Below are 19,081 nucleotides of genomic sequence, written 5' to 3'. Positions count from 1 at the left end.
CTGGGAGCAGCCTCGCCCCCCCCCGGAGAGACCGGGACACCCCGCTACAGGTCCGCTCCTCCCCACCGGCCCACTATTGGCGCGGCCGGAAGTCGCTCTGGTGCCCCAAGGAAGGGCTCGGGCACGACCGGAAGTAGCTGTGGGGTTTCAGTGACGGGGGAGCGCGTGACCGGAAGAAGTTCTGGTGCCCCACTAAGCGAGGTCCGGTTCGGCTGCAAGTAGCTCAGGTGACCCGTTGAATCGGATCCGGGCGCTGCTGGAAGCAGCTGTGGAGTCTCACTGAGGGCTGGGAATTGGCCGGAAGTAGCTGGGGGGGGGGGGGCTCAGGGATGGGCTAGGGTCAGTAACCCTGGTGCCTCAAGTGCCGGAAGTTATTCTAGTGACTCACTCGGTGGGGGCAGGGCGCAGCCGGAAGTAGCTGGGGGGGGGCTCAGGGATGGGTTAGGGTCAGTAACCCTGGTGCCTCAAGTGCCGGAAGTTATTCTAGTGACTCACTCGGTGGGGGCAGGGCGCAGCCGGAAGTAGCTGGGGGGGGGGGTCTCAGGGATGGGTTAGGGTCAGTAACCCTGGTGCCTCAAGTGCCGGAAGTTATTCTAGTGACTCACTCGGTGGGGGCAGGGCGCAGCCGGAAGTAGCTGGGGGGGGTCTCAGGGACCTAGACCAGCATCCTGTCTGCCACAGTGGCCAAGGCCGGGTGCCCCAAAATAGCTCCGGCGTCTGACTAGGAGAGGCCCGGGCGGGGCCGGAAGTAGCTTGGGGGCAGGAGGGGTCTGAAGACGGGGCAGGGCGCGACCAGAAGTGACCCTGGTGCCTCACTGAATGGGGTCCGGCCTCGGCCGGAAGTAGCTCGGGGTGGGGTCTCACTGAGTAGACTTCCGGCGAGGCCGGAAGTAGTCCTGGTGCTCTGACGCTGGAGTCCGGACTCGAGCCCCTTTGAGCGGCGCCCGGCTCATTGCTCGGCCGTGTTTTGCTGACGGTCCCCACGCCCCGTGTGCGTGCGCAGAAAGCGCAGAGACCTTGGGGCTGAGCGGATGGAGCCGGGGGGTGCGGAGCTCGCGCGGGCGCTGGAGCCGCTGAGGCAGCTCGGCGAGGTGCTGCGCGCGGCCCTGGCCCGGCTCCGAGGTGCGGCCGCGGGGCGGGGCGGGGGGGCGGGGGACGTTGATCCGGGGGAGGCGGCGGTGCCGGGGGGGCGGGCGGGGGGGGATCTGGGGGAGGCGGCGGTGCCCCGGGGGGCGGGCGGGGGGAGATCCGGGGGAGGCGGCGGTGCCGGGGGGGCGGGCGGTGGGGGATCCGGGGGAGGCGGCGGTGCCCCGGGGGGCGGGCGGGGGGAGATCCGGGGGAGGCGGCGGTGCCGGGGGGGCGGGCGGGGGGGATCCGGGGGAGGCGGCGGTGCCGGGGGGGCGGGCGGGAGGGGGATCCGGGGGAGGCGGCGGTGCCGGGGGGGCGGGCGGGAGGGGGATCCGGGGGAGGTGGCGGTGCCCCGGGGGGCGGGAGGGGGGGGATCCGGGGGAGGCGGCGGTGCCGGGGGGGCGGGCGGGGGGGATCCGGGGGAGGCGGCGGTGCCCCGGGGGGCGGGCGGGGGGGGATCCGGGGGAGGCGGCGGTGCCCCGGGGGGCGGGCGGGGGGGATCCGGGGGAGGCGGCGGTGCCCCGGGGGGCGGGCGGGGGGGATCCGGGGGAGGCGGCGGTGCCCCGGGGGGCGGGCGGGGGGGGATCCGGGGGAGGCGGCGGTGCCCCGGGGGGCGGGCGGGGGGGGATCCGGGGGAGGCGGCGGTGCCGGGGGGGCGGGCGGGGGGGGATCCGGGGGAGGCGGCGGTGCCGGGGGGGCGGGCGGGGGGGGATCCGGGGGAGGCGGCGGTGCCCCGGGGGGCGGGCGGGGGGGATCCGGGGGAGGCGGCGGTGCCCCGGGGGGCGGGCGGGAGGGGGATCCGGGGGAGGCGGCGGTGCCGGGGGGGCGGGCGGGGGGGGATCCGGGGGAGGCGGCGGTGCCCGGGGGGGCGGGCGGGGGGGATCCGGGGGAGGCGGCGGTGCCGGGGGGGGGCGGGCGGGGGTGGATCCGGGGGAGGCGGCGGTGCCGGGGGGGGGCGGGCGGAGGGGATCCGGGGGAGGCGGCGGTGCCCCGGGGGGCGGGCGGGCGGAGGGGATCCGGGGGAGGCGGCGGTGCCCCGGGGGGCGGGCGGGCGGAGGGGATCCGGGGGAGGCGGCGGTGCCCCGGGGGGCGGGCGGGCGGAGGGGATCCGGGGGAGGCGGCGGTGCCCCGGGGGGCGGGCGGGCGGAGGGGATCCGGGGGAGGCGGCGGTGCCCCAGGGGGCGGGCGGGCGGAGGGGATCCGGGGGAGGCGGAGGTGCCCCGGGGGGCGGGCGGGGGGGGATCCGGGGGAGGCGGCGGTGGCCCGGGGGGCGGGCGGGGAGGCGGCCCTTTCTGAGCGCCGCGCTGGTGTCTTTGCAGATGGGGAGTCGCGGGAGAGCAGTGAGGCCTTCGAGCAGCAGCGCTTCTGGGACACGCTGGGTAAGGGCCTGGTGTGGCGGGCGGGCCCAGGACTCCCAGCCCACGGGCCCCGGGCTGCAGTGGAGGAGCCCAGCTGAAGAGCGGTGCGCTAAAGGGATCAATGTGGAAAAGAAACCGCCCAGGAGCTTCTGCTGGTCCGCCAGGGACCGCACCGGGGACCTCATGTTGTGCTGGCACTTGGTCCGCAAGCGCAAACGATTTCCCTCAGAACAGCTTCCAAAGGTTTTACGAGCCCTGCCCTCAGTATCGGATTGCACAATTAAAAAACATCATGGGGGTCTTAAGATGTTCACTCTTGGAGAAATTTACAAGTTGAATTTATGGCAGTGCTTTTGGGGTTTGCTAAATTCAGTCCCGTAATTGGGGAAGCCACTTCATTGCTTTTTCAGTTAATGGATATGAACCTGTCAGAGGATGATCATAGAGCTGGAAGAGACCTCAGGAGGTCATCAAGTCCAGCCCCGTGCCCAAAGCAGGACCAATCCCAACTAAATCAACCCAAAGCAGGAGGTGCTGGACTAAGTAGCTAAATTAAAAAGCAACATATTACAAAGCATCATACATCCAAGAGCTGAGAACAAATTTACCTGGATGTAGCTGAACTATTACTAAAACCAATAAAAATTGTATCCCTTTTTAAGAGGTGCTATGGTGATCCTGTGAGTTGCAGATCAGTGAGCCTTATTTCAGAATTTGGTTAAGAGGCTGAAACTATAATTAAAAAACATGGAACAATTTCCATACAGAAAAATAATGAGAATCAGTTACATCTTTGAAAACCTTTTGCCAAAATTCATGAAGCGAGAGGGAAAGTGCTGTCATGGATTGAACACTAGCTAAGAGACCAAGGAGAGGAGCAATAAATGACCAGTTTACCATATGGCATGTCTTGAGCAAAGAGTGCCCTGTGGGTCTTTATACTGAGAGTGGTAGGTGCTTTCTTTTTGTTAATGATCTGAAAATAGAAATGACCAGTGAAGTGGCAAATTTTATAGATGAGGCAAAATCAGAGAAGTCTTTGAGGGACTTCATAGGGATCTAACTAAGGTAAGTGAATGGGTAACGCTGAGTGATCTGTAGTATGGTAACAAGACAAAGTTAGTGATAGGCAAGGTTATGCATCTTGTAAGAACAATAAATCAGGTTTCAAATGAACTGCGGTTAGCCAGGAAAAAGACGTGCACCTTGTTTTGGACAGCGAAGCATAGCTTTGTACGCCATGTCTCACTGGGCAGAGCGTTCTGATGCATGGGACGGCATAGCAAATAGGACACTGAACATAGTGGTGCCCCCTCAGCAGCAGCAGCACCGTGTCTGTGCTAGGCACCCTGTCGCTAAAGAGTATAGGAGCAACAGAGGGAGTTCAGAGACGGGAGGCAAGACTGGCCCATAGAGAGTGCGCTATTTGAAGAGAATTCAAGTACTAGGACTGTTTAGTTTTGGAGATAAATGATGGGGGGAGGGGCAAACATGATAAACGTATTCCAAGCAACAGATGGGTGTGAGAAGGTGAATTAGGGATGTTTGATCATAAAAGGCATTATATTTAAAACTGAAGAGACTTTTTTAAATTGTTGGTATTTATGAATATTAATATTACAGGGCATCATCAGACGTTAACCAAATATTACTTTATTAAGTCTGAAGGCCAAATGGTATCTACACAATTGTTTTAAATATATTAGAAAAGCCTAAATAATAAGTAGTTTGTGACATCCAATACAGCAACACATATCCATACATTTAGGATGGATTAACTCAGAGACAGGCTAGATTAGAGGATAGTCCTCTTAACCTGGTTTTCCTCAGCATTATTGGATCAGATCTGGTAAAGAACCTTCAGATTCATAGCTCTCTCTCTATCGGGGTGGGGACCCTTTTTTGGGTCAAGGGCCACTTACCCACAAAAAACAAGTGTGTGGTCGGAGGGTGGGGAGGGGCGGGGGGGCTGCTGGGAAGCAGGCTTGAAGTGTGGGGGCTGGTAGGAGAGTGGGTGCAGGAGAAGAGTCAGGGTGGGAGGGCTAGATGGGAGGTAGGGTGCAGGAACGAAGTACGCATGGGAGGTCTGGGCAGAAGGAGAGTGCAGGGGCTACTTCCTCCCCCCACCAGGCACAACCCATGGGTTGGATCCGGGCTTGACTTGCTTGACTCCTGTCCACGAGGCTTGGGGCTCTCCCCTGCAGTGGGAAGTTGATGCTGGTGCTCCAGCCCTGCTGAGAGGGAGAAGACAGCTTCAGGTGGCTCCCCAATGTTGGGAGAAGCCCCAAGCCTTGGGGGGCAGATCCGGCCTCTGAGCCTTAGGTTCCCCACCTCTGCTTCATAGCCTTCAGCTAATTTGCTGAAGCAGTTTAACATTGATGCATTCCTTCCTCCATGATTTTCCTTTCTTGTTTCCTCCTTCCCTCCTTGCTTACCAACAGAACAGTGGGGAGGTTTATGCTTGTTTCTTCTAAGGCATTTTTGTCATCATATTGCAGTTTTTATTCTATTAACTGTTTTTGAACTCTCTCTCTCTCTCTCTCTCTCTCTCTATATATATATATATATAAATATAAAACATTCTAGTCTTGTAGCTTATTATTTTCAGTCTGTAGGGTTTTTTTCTGAGTAGCTTGTTTTCTTACTAGCAAATATATAATTTTCTTTACTTTAATTCTTTAATTTCATAACTTTGTTTACAAATATTACAGAGTTTCTTGCCCTTCCCTGTCAAGCAGCTGGTCACATTGGAGCCAGGGGGTTGGGCTCACTGGGCCTGTATCTGTTCAGATCAGCAGCTTGTGCTCCTCTGAATTGCTTCCCTTTCCTTAAACTGAGTTTGTGAACTGGGAACAGATGGAGGCTTTATCTAGCAGGTGGGACAGATGGAGGAAAAGGAGCTGCATGACTGTCTGTCCTGGTATCTCTCGATTTGCCTGAAACCTTGCCTAATGGCCTGACTACATTAAATTGTTTCTTAGGCCAGACGTTCAAAGCAACATCCCAGGAAGCTACGAAGTTGAGTCTGGCATTCTCAAGGCCTCCGTTGCCTTCTTCAGAGGTGGGTTACATGCCCTGCATCAAGGAAGATCTCAAGGTTTCTCCCATGTAGCGGTCCCTTTGTGTGGCTCGTTCCCCTGAACTGGAGCAAAGTTTGGGTTAGAAGTAAAACAAATGGTTCTTCTCACTGATGTTTGTGGGATGTAATCCCACCCTTTCACTCTTCTTCAGGATGGCATGTGACCTCCCAGCCTGGGTGCATAGGGAGTTGTCAGAGCTGTTCATTGGCCGTTGAAGGTTTCAACCCAGGTTTTTATGGGAAAAGAGCCACGTAGTTCAGGGCAGTAGTATGAGTTCCTCCCTGCCAACCTGATACCACCAAAATGAGAGAGTCTTGGGGTGGGGAGAAGGCTCTCTGATGCCCAGAGTATGGGCAAAACAACGAGAATTTTTAAGGTGCCACAAGACTCAACAGATTTACTTGGGCATAAAACTGTGGGTAAAAACCATTTTGTCGGATGCAGCACTAGAGTATGGTGTGGCATCAGGCAGCTGAGCTCCAGACTGGGGCTTACTCTGTTATTACATTTCAAACAATTCTAAGTGTGTTGGACTATGGTCCTTCACCTTCTCCCATTGTTGACAGCAGCCTTTTTGACTCTCCTGCATCCACTAGCAGAATCTCCACCTGAGAGCAACAGAGTATAAGACAGTGATCTGCCTTTAGCTGGAGCTGGGGGATGTTAATAGGTTTGCAGTTGCACCTCTCTCATTCCTGATCCTTTTTGTTCACTGTTTTCAGGACTGTCAGAAACTGAGTGAAGGAATCCAGAATGCTGTCTTAGCAGCTGCCACTGCATATTACTGGCTTCCCAAGGACCAAGGTGAGGCAGTGAGAGCAAGTTTGTGCCAATTCTTCTTCCCTTCAGAAAGGAAATTTGACATTCCTTAGGGCCAAGTTTCAATAGGTAGAGCCAGAGGCAAGGACACTCCCATTCTCAGCTCTCTTACAGACTTGCAGTGTGGTTTTGAGTAAGTCAGTCTTGTGTCTGTCTCTCTCTCTCTCTCCATCTATAAACGGGGCTAAGGTAGGGAGCAGTGAATCTTAATTCACGTTTATCAAGTGTGTTGAGATCCTCGTGTGAAGGTGCTACAGGAGAGTGAGGATAGGTGAACAAAAGATTCATTTCGGAGGCACATCTGCTCAGGGTAGGCACGCTTTGTACAGAAGGCACAGATGTGTGGGGTTAGGGAGTTGAGAGGGGAAGAGCAGATGCCTGTTGGACTTTGTCTGTGTTTGAAATGGGGGAGGGGGACTGTGTTTCACTGTGATAGTATCAGGCTACATCATTCCTTGCTCAATCACATCTAGGTATTACTCTGCGGAAGATGGTGCGAGATGCCACTGCCAGGGTAGTGGAAGGAATGATTCAACTTACGGACGTGATTCTCAGTACTCAGCTGTCGAGGTAATACTGATCCATCAGGGCTCCCATGAAATGCCACAAGGTTAAATAAGCTGGGGAAAAAACCGAAAGCCCCATACACATGCTCTCATCCCCAACCAGTAACCGACTGGGCACCGAGAGCTGAATGTAGTTCTGCATGGGCAGGAAGGGGAGGCCTGGGAGAGGTCGGAGTGTTGTGAAGATGGTGGGAAGAATGTTTGTGTTGCTGTGTAACTTGTGCAATCTACATATCCCCCTGTCAGTGTTTACAGTTCCCAGCACCCTGAGGGACTCTCTCTCTTCTTTTTCAGTTTGTCTCAGGAGCAGCTAATATCCACTGGCAGCGTATGGGAGGCATGTGAACAGATTTCCCACCTGCCTCGAGGTGAGTGACATAGATACAAGGGCAGCAGAGTCCTGCACTCTCAACCGGAGTTGGGGATGTGGGCTTGACAGCACTTACCCCTCCTGACAGGGAGTGCCGCAGCTACTCTCTTGGAACATGGCTTCTGCAGCAGAAATGGTACCCTTCCATGCTGAGGAGCCAGGTGGGGTTACCAGTGTGGTGACCTGGCAGTTCTCTGAAGGGGACTGATGCAGCCCGGGGGAGCCTAGAGGAGTGTGGTGGGTAAGATCTGTGAGGGCTGTACAGTCTCCTTTTGTGCTTCTCTCTCTGACCTCTGTGTGCAGATAACCAGGCAGCAGTCTTATCAGCCATGACCATCTATCTGGGTGTGGTCAGGGATGCACTGGAAGAGATGGAGCAGGTGAGGAGGTCCCTTTATTTTGGCTGGGGATGGAACCCATTGCTAGGGAATTTCCTGCAGTGACATAATGAAACCGAGACGTGGATTCCTACTATGGGAGTGTTGCTATTTTACAACTGATAGTCATTGCAATTGATTGTTGATCATTATATAGCGCATGACAAAGGGTTAGAATGCTCTTAGAGCAAAGTGGATATACGTGTCACCTAAGTGTCTAGAACGGTATGGCTGGCTTGTTAAAGACCCATATCAGTGGAGGATCTGGAAGAAAATCGGAACCCCAAAGGCTGCGGACTTGACACCCATTGATGGGCAACCTTTCCAGCAGCCTGAGTGTGGTTCTGCAGACAGAGGTGACGAGATTAGGATAAGAGTTGGCTTGGGAGGGATACAGGAGCTCTCACTTGCGAGTCTCAGAGAGAGAGAAAGGAAAACAAGGTGGTTCCTAGAGAGGTCTACATCCAGTATGGACAAGGTCTTCACTTCTGCTTGTCTGTGTAATCTAAGGATTTCCTGGTGCTGTGCTTCAGTTGAGTAAAAACTCCTTTGAAAAGGCTGCTAGGAGTTCCTGCAAATACTGGTCTAATGCACAGATTTCTGAATATTCGGAATGGTAATATACAAAAACCTGTAGGAGAACACCTCAATCTCCCTGAACACACACTAGCAGATTTAAAGGTAGCCATCCTGCAGCAAAAAAACTTCAGGACCAGACTTCAGAGAGAAACTTCTGAGCTGCAGTTCATGTGCAAATTTGACACCATCAGCTCAGGATTAAACAAAGACTGTGAATGGCTAGCCAATTACAAAAGCAGTTTCTCCTCTGTTGGTGTTCACACCTCCAGATCAGCTGCTAGAAGTGGGCCTCATCCTCCCTGATTAAATTTACCTCCTTATCTCTAGCCTGATTCTATTTATACCTGCCTCTGGAAATTTCCTCTACATGCATCTGATGAAGTGGGTCTTTAGAGTGCTGGAGCCCAAAGTTCCAAGGTATTGAGGCTGGGAGCATAAAGTATTGAGGCTCTGTGGCCTATCCTTGTGGACAGGAAGGACTCCCTGAGGGTCTGGCACGAGGAAGGAGTACCCACCAGGGACTGTTTAAAAGATGGGGGCATAGCACAGAGCCAGTAAATCTGTGACATTATCCAGATTGTCATAGATTCATAGAGTACTAGGACTGAAAGGGACCTCAAAGTCATCAAATTCAGTCCCCTGCCCTCATGGAAGGACCAAGCACTGTCTAGATCAGCCCTGATAAATGTCTGTCTAATGTGCTCTTAAATATCTCCTGTGATGGAGATTCCACAACCTCCCTAGGCAACTTATCCCAGTGTTTAACCACCCTGACCGGTAGGAAGTTCTTCCTAATGTCCAACCTCAACCCCCCTTGCTACAATTTAAGCCCATTGCTTCTTGTCCTATCCTCAGAGACCAAGGAAAATAATTTTTCTTTCTCCTTCCTGAGACACCCTTTTAGATACTTGAAAACCACTATCATGTCCCCTCTCAGTCTTCTCTCTCCTAAACTAAACAAGCCCAGTTATTTGTCTTCCCTCATAGCCCCAGGCCCGTTAGAATCACTGAGTCCCCCCCGGAAACTGCTCCTCCCCACCCCCCCAAACGGCCTGGCAGGGCACTAGCTCCTGGGATTGGTGGCAACACATGCATGCCACTAAAAGTCAGGCAGTGCAGCTGCTGTTTATCAGTTCTTGCTGACAAAATAATGCCACTCCCAAATGAGTGACATTCACAGTGTCATCAGGAGAGCAGATACTAATCACATTGGTACTTGCCACCGTAAAAGTTTTGTCTTGGGAGGTGAGGGGTAACACCTCTGAAGGACTTAGGCTTTGTCATTCAGTGGCCAATGTAGACGTGCCAGGCCTGCTGACAGACAACTCAGCTGCAGCAGCCTGAAAATTGCAGATAATAATCCCATGTACCTGAGCCATCATTGGGCCAGTTCATGCTTGATATTTAGACAAATGTCTTCAGTGTAATAGTTGAAGACACTATTACAGTATCCTAGCCAGGTAAATCACCAGCTAAGGAGAACTATTTATTATCAGTGTGCATCTCGAGTTAATTCATTGGGTCTTCCACAGGAACATGCAGAGTCTCAATTATAACATAAGAACGGCCGTACTGGGTCAGACCAAAGGTCCTTCTAGCCCAGTGTCCTGTCTACCGACAGTGGCCAGCACCAGGTACCCCAGAGAGGGTGGACCAAACACCATGATCAAGCGATTAGTCTCCTGCCATCCCTCTCCAGCCTCTGACAGACAGAGGCCAAAGACACCATTTTATCCCCTGGCTAATAGCCTTTTATGGACCTAACCTCATTGAATTTATCCAGCTTCTCTGTAAACTCTATTATAGTCCTAGCCTTCACAGCCTCCTCTGGCAAGGAGTTCCACAGGCTGACTACACGCTGTGTGAAGAAGAACTTTCTTTTATTCGTTTTAAACCTGCTACCCATTAATTTCATTTGGTGTCCTCTAGTTCTTCTATTTAGGGAACTAATAAATAACTTTTCTTTATCGGCCCTCTCCACACCACTCATGATTTTATAGACCTCTATCATATCCCCCCTCAGTCTCCTCTTTTCTAAACTGAAAAGTCCCAGTCGCTTTAACCTCTCATATGGGACCCGTTCCAAACCCCTAATCATTTTAGTTGCCCTTTTCTGAACCTTTTCCAAGGCCAAAATATCTTTTTTGAGGTGAGGAGACCACATCTGTACACAGTATTCAAGATGTGGGCATACCATAGTTTTATACTATCATAATACAGGATTTCTTTTACTTACTATAGCTATAGAGGAAAGTGGAATGTGTCTTCTGCACTGTATTGGGAAGAGTAACCAGAAATGGGTACTATTAATGACACATGTAATTTATGGCAAAATCACAGGAAGCTTATGCTAAGCTGGTAAATAATGTTTGTTCCAGTCAGTACTGGGAAATGAAGAGTGCATCTGACAACAGTTTTAGTTGCATTTAGTAGTAAAACTGTTACTGTCAGTAGTTTCACAGAGAGCTCCAAGCAACTAATAATTTCAGATGAAGAATGTTTCAAGGAAGAATACAAAGGAAGAGTTGCACAGCATTGCTGTGACCTGTTCTTTATTGTTACTATTAGCACAACCAGCAGCTTCTCGTTTCTGGTTCAAAATGAGACAACTTTAACCCTCACCCAACACTCCTTTTAAAGCTATGAGTAACACAGAGATGTGTTTATTTTACATGAACCTTTGCTTTGTGCAATATTGAAGAATGTTTAGATTTTCCATATTCCAGTGCTGCTGATTACTACCGCAAATATCTTTCTTTCTATTTTTAAAGATTAATTTGAGTACAAGTATGGAAGAATGAAGTCTAATATCAAGTACATTAAGCATACCACCAACAGCTGTAAAAACACTACATTTTAGTCTTCAAGGGCTGTTCAAAACACTGATTCCATTTCTAATGCATAAGAATATAAATTTACAAACAGAGTAAGCTCCAAAACTAGAGCTGTAGTAAAACAGCTTCCCAAAAGGTTATTTTGTGTTCATCTGTTCTTTTTTTTAAAAGAAGTGTAAACATTTATTCACATACCTGTTTTCTCACTATTGCTGATTTACAGTTGCGTGAGAGCAGAATCAGTCCCACTCAAGACTGAAGAAATGTTGATTTTGCTCTCACATTATCTTAGTCGTCTTTTCTACCCTCCTACCTCCACCCCAGTGTTTGAGCCACACAGCCCTGGCCCAGCTGCCCACCAGCCATGCAGCCGCTGCCTCAACCCATGGCAGCAGCTGCCCGCTAGTCCGTGGCCCCAAGCCCTGACTGTGGCTGCAATGCGGCCCCAGCTGTGGGAGCAGCCATGCCACCTACCTTCTATATCTAGCAGCAATGTGAGTGCTGTTGCACAGCTATGTGAAGGAGGTGGGCAGGCTTAGAATTTTTTGTGAGTGGCCGTGCAGATGTGCATCTTCAAGGGAACACTGTTGGCAACCCATCTCAGCTTGTTATTATTTGTTCTTTACAAATCCATGATGTTTGTAGAGGAATTCCTTAATTATTTGCTCCATTCTCTTCCCTAGCACAGAAGTTAAGCTGACTGATCTGTAGTTGCCAGAGTTGTTCTTATTTCCTTTATTAGAGGTGGGCGCTGTATCATGTGTTATACCTTTCCCAGTCTTCTTGAATCTCTCCTGAGTTCCGTGACTTTTCAAAGATGAGGGCTAATGGCTCAGGTACCTCCTCTATCATTTCCTTGAATATTCTAGGATGCATTTCATCAGGCCCTTGTGATGAGAAGACATGTAACTTCTCTAACTAATTTTTAACTTCGTCTTTTCCTATTATAATTTCTACCTCGTTTCTACTAGCATTCACTATATTAGGCATCCAGTCATCACCAACCTTGGTGAAAACCAAAACAAGGAAGTCGTTAAGCACCTCTGTCATTTCCATATTTATTGTTAAGCACCTCTGTCATTTCCATATTTATTCCCTCTTGATTGAGCAATGGGCCTACCCTGACCTTGGTCTTCCTCTTCTAATATTTTTGTAGACTATTTTCTTATTACCCTTTATGTCCCTAGCTTGATTGAACTCATTTTGTGTCTTCGTCTTTCTAATTTTGCCCCCTACATACTTTCATTATTTGCTTACATTCATTCTTTATACTTTGACCTAATTTTCACTTTTTATCTAAAAATAAAAAGGAGTTGTAAAATCTTCAGATTAAGCCAAGGCGGTCTCTTGCCATACTTTCTGCCTTTCCTGTGTTTGCTTGCTCTTGGGCCCTTAATGATGTCCCTTTAAAAAAATTGCCAACTGTCTTGAATTGTTTTTCCTTTCAGACTTGTTTCCCATGGGACCTTACCCACCAGCTCTCTGAGGTTACTAAAATCTGCTGAAATCTACTGTCTCCATTTTGCTGTTCTCCCTTCTACCATTCTCTGATTTCATGGTCACTTTCACCTAAGCTCCCTTCCACTTTCAAATTCTCAATCTGTTCTTCCCTATTTGTTAAAATCACATGTAGAACAGCTTCCCCCAGGAGCTTTCTGAACCTTCTGAAATCAAAAATTTCTCCAATGCAGTCCAAGAACTTGTTGGATAATCTGTGCCCTGCTGTTAGTTTCCCAAGAGATGTCTGGATAGTTGAAGTCCCCCATCACCGCCAAATTGTGCACAGTTTAACAAAAGCCTCATCTACCTCTTTGCCTGGGTAGGTGGTCTGTAGTGGACTCCTATCATGACATCACCCTTGGGTTTTTTTTACCCCTTTTAAGCTAAACCAGAGACTGTCAACTAGAGTGTGTCCTACATTCATCTCCATCTCAGTCCCAGTGTATACACTGTTGATATATAAGGCAACACCGCCTCCCTTTCTCCTTTCCTATCCTTCTATGCCAATGTTCCAATCATGTTATCCCACCAAGTCTCTTTGATCCCAACTACGTCATAATGGTATTTATTTACTAGCACTTAAGGTCTTTCTGTGTATACCCCGTACTTCCTGCATTTCTATACAGACAACTAAGTTATTGATTTGATTTTGTCCCTCCTTTACCTCTGTTATAGCCCATGCTCCCTCCCGTTTCTGACCCATCTCCCAGTCTCCATGTGGGCTTGTTGAGTGCATGGACCTTGTTGAGTGTTGAAACCTCAATCTAGTTCCACTATCTAGTATGTGACTTGTGCGATGCCTGGGCCTTGTGTTGTCTTAGCACAGCTTAGTTTGCTGGTGTGGGGTTGGAGAAGGGGTGCCTGCGAGGCACTTGCTCATCAGTGCTTTGGATGTGCCTGAGGAATTGATTTTTTTAAGCCAGTTTCCTAAGCAGAAAAGATCTCGTGTCAACTCCATCTGCCCTGAAGACATTCTAGGGCAACATGGCAAAGTATGTAAGCTGGCTTCAGGTACTGTTTGCCTCATGGGCGCTGTGGGAATAGGTGGTGGGCTCTTGATTTCCAAACCTGTGTTTAAGGCTCAGGGGGAAGATCAGGACCCCTTTGGTGACATCCTGGAGGATGAGGAACTGGGCTCTCGGGGCAACAGGGATACTTATTGGTCTGAGGCTGACCGGAAGCTACTTGGCCCCTGCATGGGGCTCATGAAGGCCTCCAAAGCCTGCCTGAAGAAGCTCTTGGGTGCAGTGAAGGTTCATGGCAAAGCAGACACCTCGGAACAGGTGGCTCAGCTAGATGATCTTGCAGACATTACCAATGAGATCAGCCCCAGGTGAGTCTGTCCCTTGCCCCCTCCATGCTGTCTGTGCTCCTGTGGAACTGCATTTGCAGGGGTTTTCCCCCCGCACTCATGATAGGGGTAGGGCCCTTGTGCGAGTGGTGCTGTGGGAGAGCCTGTAGGAGAGGGGCATTGACAGGCCCAGGGTAGCTGTGATGGGGGATTTGCAGTCACCGAGGAGTGGGACAGATGTGCGACTATACCTGTTAGATACAGCTGCTGCTGGTTTCCTGCTGCGTTCGTATATCCTGACTCAGTCGCACAGTTAACATGATCGCCTTTGCCTGTCCACTGGCTGGGCTGACTGCTAGGCTGCCTTGCTCATACAGAAACCTCTGTGTTCTTCCTTAGCATTGATGAGCTGGCGCTGAGCATGTATCCGCCCGTGACCCAGCTGGCTGTGCGACTCAACGTAAGTATGTGCCACTCTCCAGCTCTCAAGCAGGGGGCGTCAGCCTGGCTCCTGCTGGCAGCAGAGGAAATAGAAGTGGGAGCTAGCATCTCTCGGGACAGGTAGTTATTGGGCACAGAGACTGCGTGTGTTCTGTTGGGTCTGAGCAAGCTTGTCTCTGCTGTTCCTTCTTGCCCAGGGTCGTAAGCCCACCAGGAAGGAGAGGGTGTGTGACCTGTGCTGGCACCGCTATCTTGTCACAGCTGTGTGACCCAGAGGTGTTTGGGGGCTGCTGGAGCCCAGGGCACAGAGACCTGACGCTGGCAGCACAGAGCTTTCAGGGTCACCTCCCATGCTTGGTACAAGGTGTCTCCTCCCATCGTCCACTCCCCAGTTACGATAGGGTGCCTCCGAAGATAGTGGATTCCTGCCTGTGTCCTCAGTTTCCCACAACACCACTGGGGCTGCACTTGCCACATCAGCTCCAATGTTTTCCCTTTTGCTTCCCTCTAGGCTGCCAAACTGGCCTCTGTGCTGAAGAAGGTCCTAGAAATCACAAAGTGAGTATGGCCTGTGGGACTTTAAGAGCTCGTTCGAGGGGGGGCATTTTCCCTACCCAGAGCTGCCCTCTGTCTGGACACTATGGAGGAGCGCTGCCAGAGGTGACTCAGCCTGGGCTCCCCAGAGGCTTGTGGAGAGCAAACGTGTACCTTTGGGGTTCCCCTCTTGGCAGCAAAGGGCCTGACAGTTGTGGGGAGGGGTGATATGGGAGCTCCATTGAGTGGAGGGCCAGAAGGGGCCATTGTGATCATCTAGTCGAGTTGATCGCCAGCTGATCAAGAACGATAACTGGTCGATCCTGAGGAGTGTCTGTCGATCACTCTGCACTCAGAGGGCTTCCTACTTGCTCTGGCCCCACCTGTCAGCCCTGTTCTTGGGAGCGGCCAGTGTGGCCCCTCTTCCCCCTGTGTGCGTGTATGTGGAGTGGGGGAACAGGAGTCTTGGTGTGCTGCTCCTGCCTGCAAGCATCACCTCCCACAACTGCCATTGGCTGGCAGCAGGGAACTGTGGCCAATGGGAGCTGACAGGGAGGTTCCCGAGAGGGGCCGCACACAGCCATGTGCACCCAGGGCAACAGGTGCGTCGGCCCCTTCTGGGAGTGGTGTGGGGCTGGGGCAGGCAGGGAGCCTGCTTCAGCCTCGATGCACCACTGACCTGGACCTATCCATGGAAGTGCCACCACGTGAGAGACCACTCCCCTGTCCCCTCTTGGAGCCAGCACCCCATATCCCCTCCTCAGCCCCAGCCCTGGCCCCACCTTCCAGAGCCAGCACCCCCCTAGCCTTGAGCTCCATCCCAGAACCACCACCTCGCACCCCCTCCTGTGTCCCAGCCCTCACTCCCTCCTAGAGACAGCACCTCCTGTCCCAACCCTGACTGCCTCTTGGAGCCAGCGCACGAACCCCTGCTGTGCACCCTCAGCTCCCTCCTGTGTCCCAGGTACCTGCCCCAGCCCTGACCCCCTCCTAGAGACAGCACCCCCCATATCCCCTCTTACTCCTCAGGCCCCGGTCCTGACCCCCTTCCCAGAGCCGGCACTCATCATCCCTTTGACACCTCAACCCCCTGTCCCAGCGCCCAGATTCCTTCCTGCACCCTGCACACACTCCCTCCCTCTTCCCAAACCCTGGGAAAATGAGTGTATGTTGGGGATGGCACCTGGGGATTGGGGGAATGGAGTGAGCAGGGTGGGGTTTTGGGCTAGGGACGGGGGCTGGGGGTAGAAACATGAGGATCTTATGCAAAAGGGGTCTTTTTGGAACAAAAAGGACCCGTCAACCCTGCTTGTTTTTGCGCAAAAAGCATTGGCAGACAATATGCAAATGCCAGTGTGACATGCTAATGAGCGCTTTGTTAGCGTCCGCTCTGCCGGAGACCTAGCCTGAGTGAGGCGTGGACGTGGGTGAGGGCAGAGAAGATTGTCTCCCCTACACTCTCCCCACACCGCACATGCAGACCAGCACAGAACAAAGAATGTTCCCTGGCAGACTGGTGAGGCAAAGGATGGGTGTGCATGTCGCTGTTGTCCCACCAGTCCTTGGTGAGGGTGGGCAGGGAGTGTACACAGCTCCCTCCCAGACAAGGGCACTGGGAGGCTGCCGAGACCTTGCCTTTGTAACCCTGTGGTAGTCTAGCAATTCATGACCTGAACCTGTGGAGATTGGCACACTGTTGTCTGGAGGTGCCTAGTTTTACAGCACTGCAAAGTTGTTCTAATGTCTCCCCCCTTTCTACAGGGCAAGCCACGTGTGCCCCCTATCGGAGGAAGGCTGGGTTCAGTTTCTCACTGATGCAGTAGATCACAACATGGACAAAATTAAGGACTTCACACAGAGTGAACTTTAATGCTTCTGTGCCCCCATGTGGTGCGGCAGGGTCTCGGTGCGTATGGTCGTTTCCTGACCACAGGGAAAGTGATGGTGTTGGCATTCGAGGGAGGAGCTTTTCCAGCCTGGAAGAACTTTGCCAATTCCAAGTTTGACTTGCATGTCGTCTTTGGCAGTTGCAGCACTGTGTTTCCTGGGACAATGAGAAGTTGCATCTTGATATTGCGAACATGCCTTGCCACCTCTGGCTTGGCTCTAGGGTGCCTTACTGGGCAGAAAGAGCAATAAAATGACACTGGGTTCGTGTCATGGCTTTGTTCTGCGGAAGGGGGAGGGTTTTGCTACCTTCATGGACCCATGGAGAGTACAGTTTCTCCTGCCAGCCTGAGAATGTAGGGTGTGGTGCCCTCGCTTCCCTTGGAATCATGGGAAAGGAATAGGGGAACTTGCTCCCTTCCAGTGTGGGTACAGGGAAAGGGTTCCCTGGCCCTGTGGGCATAGCGCTGCGCTTGGGAGAAGCATCATCTGCCTCTTAAAATCCCAGGCTGATGGTCTCTCTTCTTGATAGCTGAGGCTCCCTGATACCAGAGGGGTGGGCATGGCATAAAGGTACAGTGAGAAATCAGTGCTTAGCTGGGATGGTTTTGCCTTCCTCAGAAGCAGCTGGTTCAGCTTACTGGACTTGGGGAATGTTGGGCTAGATCTGTGTTGGGCTGAGAACAAGAGACAACATTTAACAGGGCTTAAATGGGAATGTTGTTGACTCCTGTGTAGCTCCACCTTCCAGCATAAACTCCCCTCCCTGCAGAGAACCCACCTCAGGCCAGGGCAGAGACTGGGGTCGGAGGCAGGACAGGAGCGTCTGCGTTACACTAGGATCTAGCAGCCACAGTGTTGAAGCTCCTGTAGCCCTTCAGAGTCTGGCTGCAGTTGGATGCATGGTGAGTTTTCTGGACCCAGCCTTGGTAGCGTGCAAGGCGAGGTAAATGCAGCAAGAGCCTACAGAGCCTATATACAGAGCCTACTGCTAGGCAAGAGGAGGAGATAATCTAGGCAAGCAGCTGTTTGATTTGTTCTTCGTTCTTAGGGACTGGAGGCCATTAGACAGGCACCAGTATGGAGTAAGAGGAGGAATTGTGATCCCGTAGCACTGGGGAAGGGCCTGGGATCTCTAAGCGGGGGGGAGGCAAAGTCAAAGGGAATGAAAAGTCAGCTGAGGTACCTGTAACCTGTTCTCTGCCCTGTGCATCCACCATTCATGGGTGGGGATTATTTGCCATGCCAGCAATAGACATTTAGTAAACTGCGCCTCCTCCTCTGGGAGGCTCCTGAGCTCTTCAGGACAGCCTGGGGTGTGTGAAGACTCTTCCAAGAGCAGATCCACCCAATAAAGACACGGACACTTAAGAAGAGCTCAGTCATCTTTTGGTGCCTGGCCCTGTATCCTCCTTGGGATGAAACTGCTTACAGGAACTTTCAGGGGCCTCTGAAGAGCTGCTAAGATCTGGCGGCCAGGCTCAGAGGACTGCCACTGGCTGAGCAAAACCTGTTGTGTCTCGTACAGGACGGTCTGTAGCAATACTCTGTGAAAGGCGGCACTGTCTGGGACAGCTGCCACATGGGGGAAAGCCCCCTTCATGCCTGGGCATGGGAGCTTTCTGCAGACTCAGAAGTAGGCTTTTCTCTTACCCAGCAGAGAAGCGGGGATTTGCTGTATTGCTGAGGATTGGTGACACTCCACACGGCTGCCTCGGAGTGATCGCTCGAAATGTCCCTGTCAGCGTCACAAGCCTTGGCTGAACAAACAGCTGGAACCTGCTCCCTTTCCCATGCTGAATAACAGCTCCTCTCAGTTCCTCAGTGAGAACAGCTGAATGTAGTAGTTGTTTCCTCAGTGTTGGATTTATGTGCATCTCTCTCATCTTCACATCCATGGTGACACTCGTAGGACTGGAAGAGACCTCGAGAAGTCATCTAGTTCAGTCCTCTATGCTTATTGCAGAACTAAGAATGATCTGGACCAGGGTGGGCACGCTAAGGCCTGTGGGCCTCATTCGGCTCATCAGGGCTTTTAATTAGGCCTTCAGGATTACCAGTCTGGCAGCGCAGTGGGGCTAAGCAGGCTCCCTGTCTGCCATGGCCCTGGCTGCTCCCTGAAGCCACTGGGCAGGGGAGGGGGGCAGAGGGAAGGCCCTGGGCAGAGAATGGGGAACTGCAGCCAGTGGATGCTGTGGGGCAGTGCATGCAGGTGAGGGCAGTGCCACTTCCCGGAGCAGCACATGGGCAAGGGAAGGGGGTGGTACCTGCCTTAGATCTGTTGTAATGTTGGCCAGGAGCCTGCACAATGAACCCC

The 19,081-nt window shown here is 52.4% G+C and overlaps 1 protein-coding gene across 2 annotated transcripts; it reads left to right on the top strand.

The window, feature by feature from the left end:
- The first annotated feature begins 645 nt into the window (after window positions 1-645).
- Window positions 646-17,034, top strand: CCNDBP1 (cyclin D1 binding protein 1). Of its 2 annotated transcripts, none has more exons than XM_075917723.1 (11): window positions 646-1,122; window positions 2,448-2,507; window positions 5,468-5,547; window positions 6,289-6,370; window positions 6,859-6,955; window positions 7,246-7,319; window positions 7,625-7,701; window positions 13,697-13,944; window positions 14,302-14,362; window positions 14,855-14,901; window positions 16,639-17,034. In XM_075917723.1, the coding sequence occupies exons 1-11, from the start codon at window positions 1,032-1,034 to the stop codon at window positions 16,745-16,747; spliced, it is 1,026 nt and encodes a 341-aa protein (XP_075773838.1). In that variant the 5' UTR covers window positions 646-1,031; the 3' UTR covers window positions 16,748-17,034. The 2 variants fall into 2 exon arrangements, with proteins under 2 accessions (XP_075773838.1, XP_075773837.1); XM_075917722.1 differs by having other exon boundaries at window positions 651-1,122; window positions 13,691-13,944.
- The last annotated feature ends 2,047 nt before the right edge of the window (window positions 17,035-19,081 follow it).

The sequence above is a fragment of the Pelodiscus sinensis genome, unplaced genomic scaffold, assembly GCF_049634645.1.
Source record: "Pelodiscus sinensis isolate JC-2024 unplaced genomic scaffold, ASM4963464v1 ctg81, whole genome shotgun sequence".
Classification (NCBI taxonomy): Eukaryota; Metazoa; Chordata; order Testudines; family Trionychidae; genus Pelodiscus; species Pelodiscus sinensis.
Note: the sequence above shows the minus strand (reverse complement) of the source record. Positions and strands in the feature narration are given on the sequence as shown.

Coding starts and splice junctions, on each gene's coding strand:
- CCNDBP1 (XM_075917722.1), top strand. CDS start 1,032: ATGGAGCCGGGGGGTGCGGAGCTCGCGCGGGCGCTGGAGCCGCTGAGG. Junction 6,371..6,858: donor CTGGCTTCCCAAGGACCAAG/GTGAGGCAGTGA, acceptor AATCACATCTAG/GTATTACTCTGCGGAAGATG. Junction 13,945..14,301: donor ACCAATGAGATCAGCCCCAG/GTGAGTCTGTCC, acceptor GTTCTTCCTTAG/CATTGATGAGCTGGCGCTGA.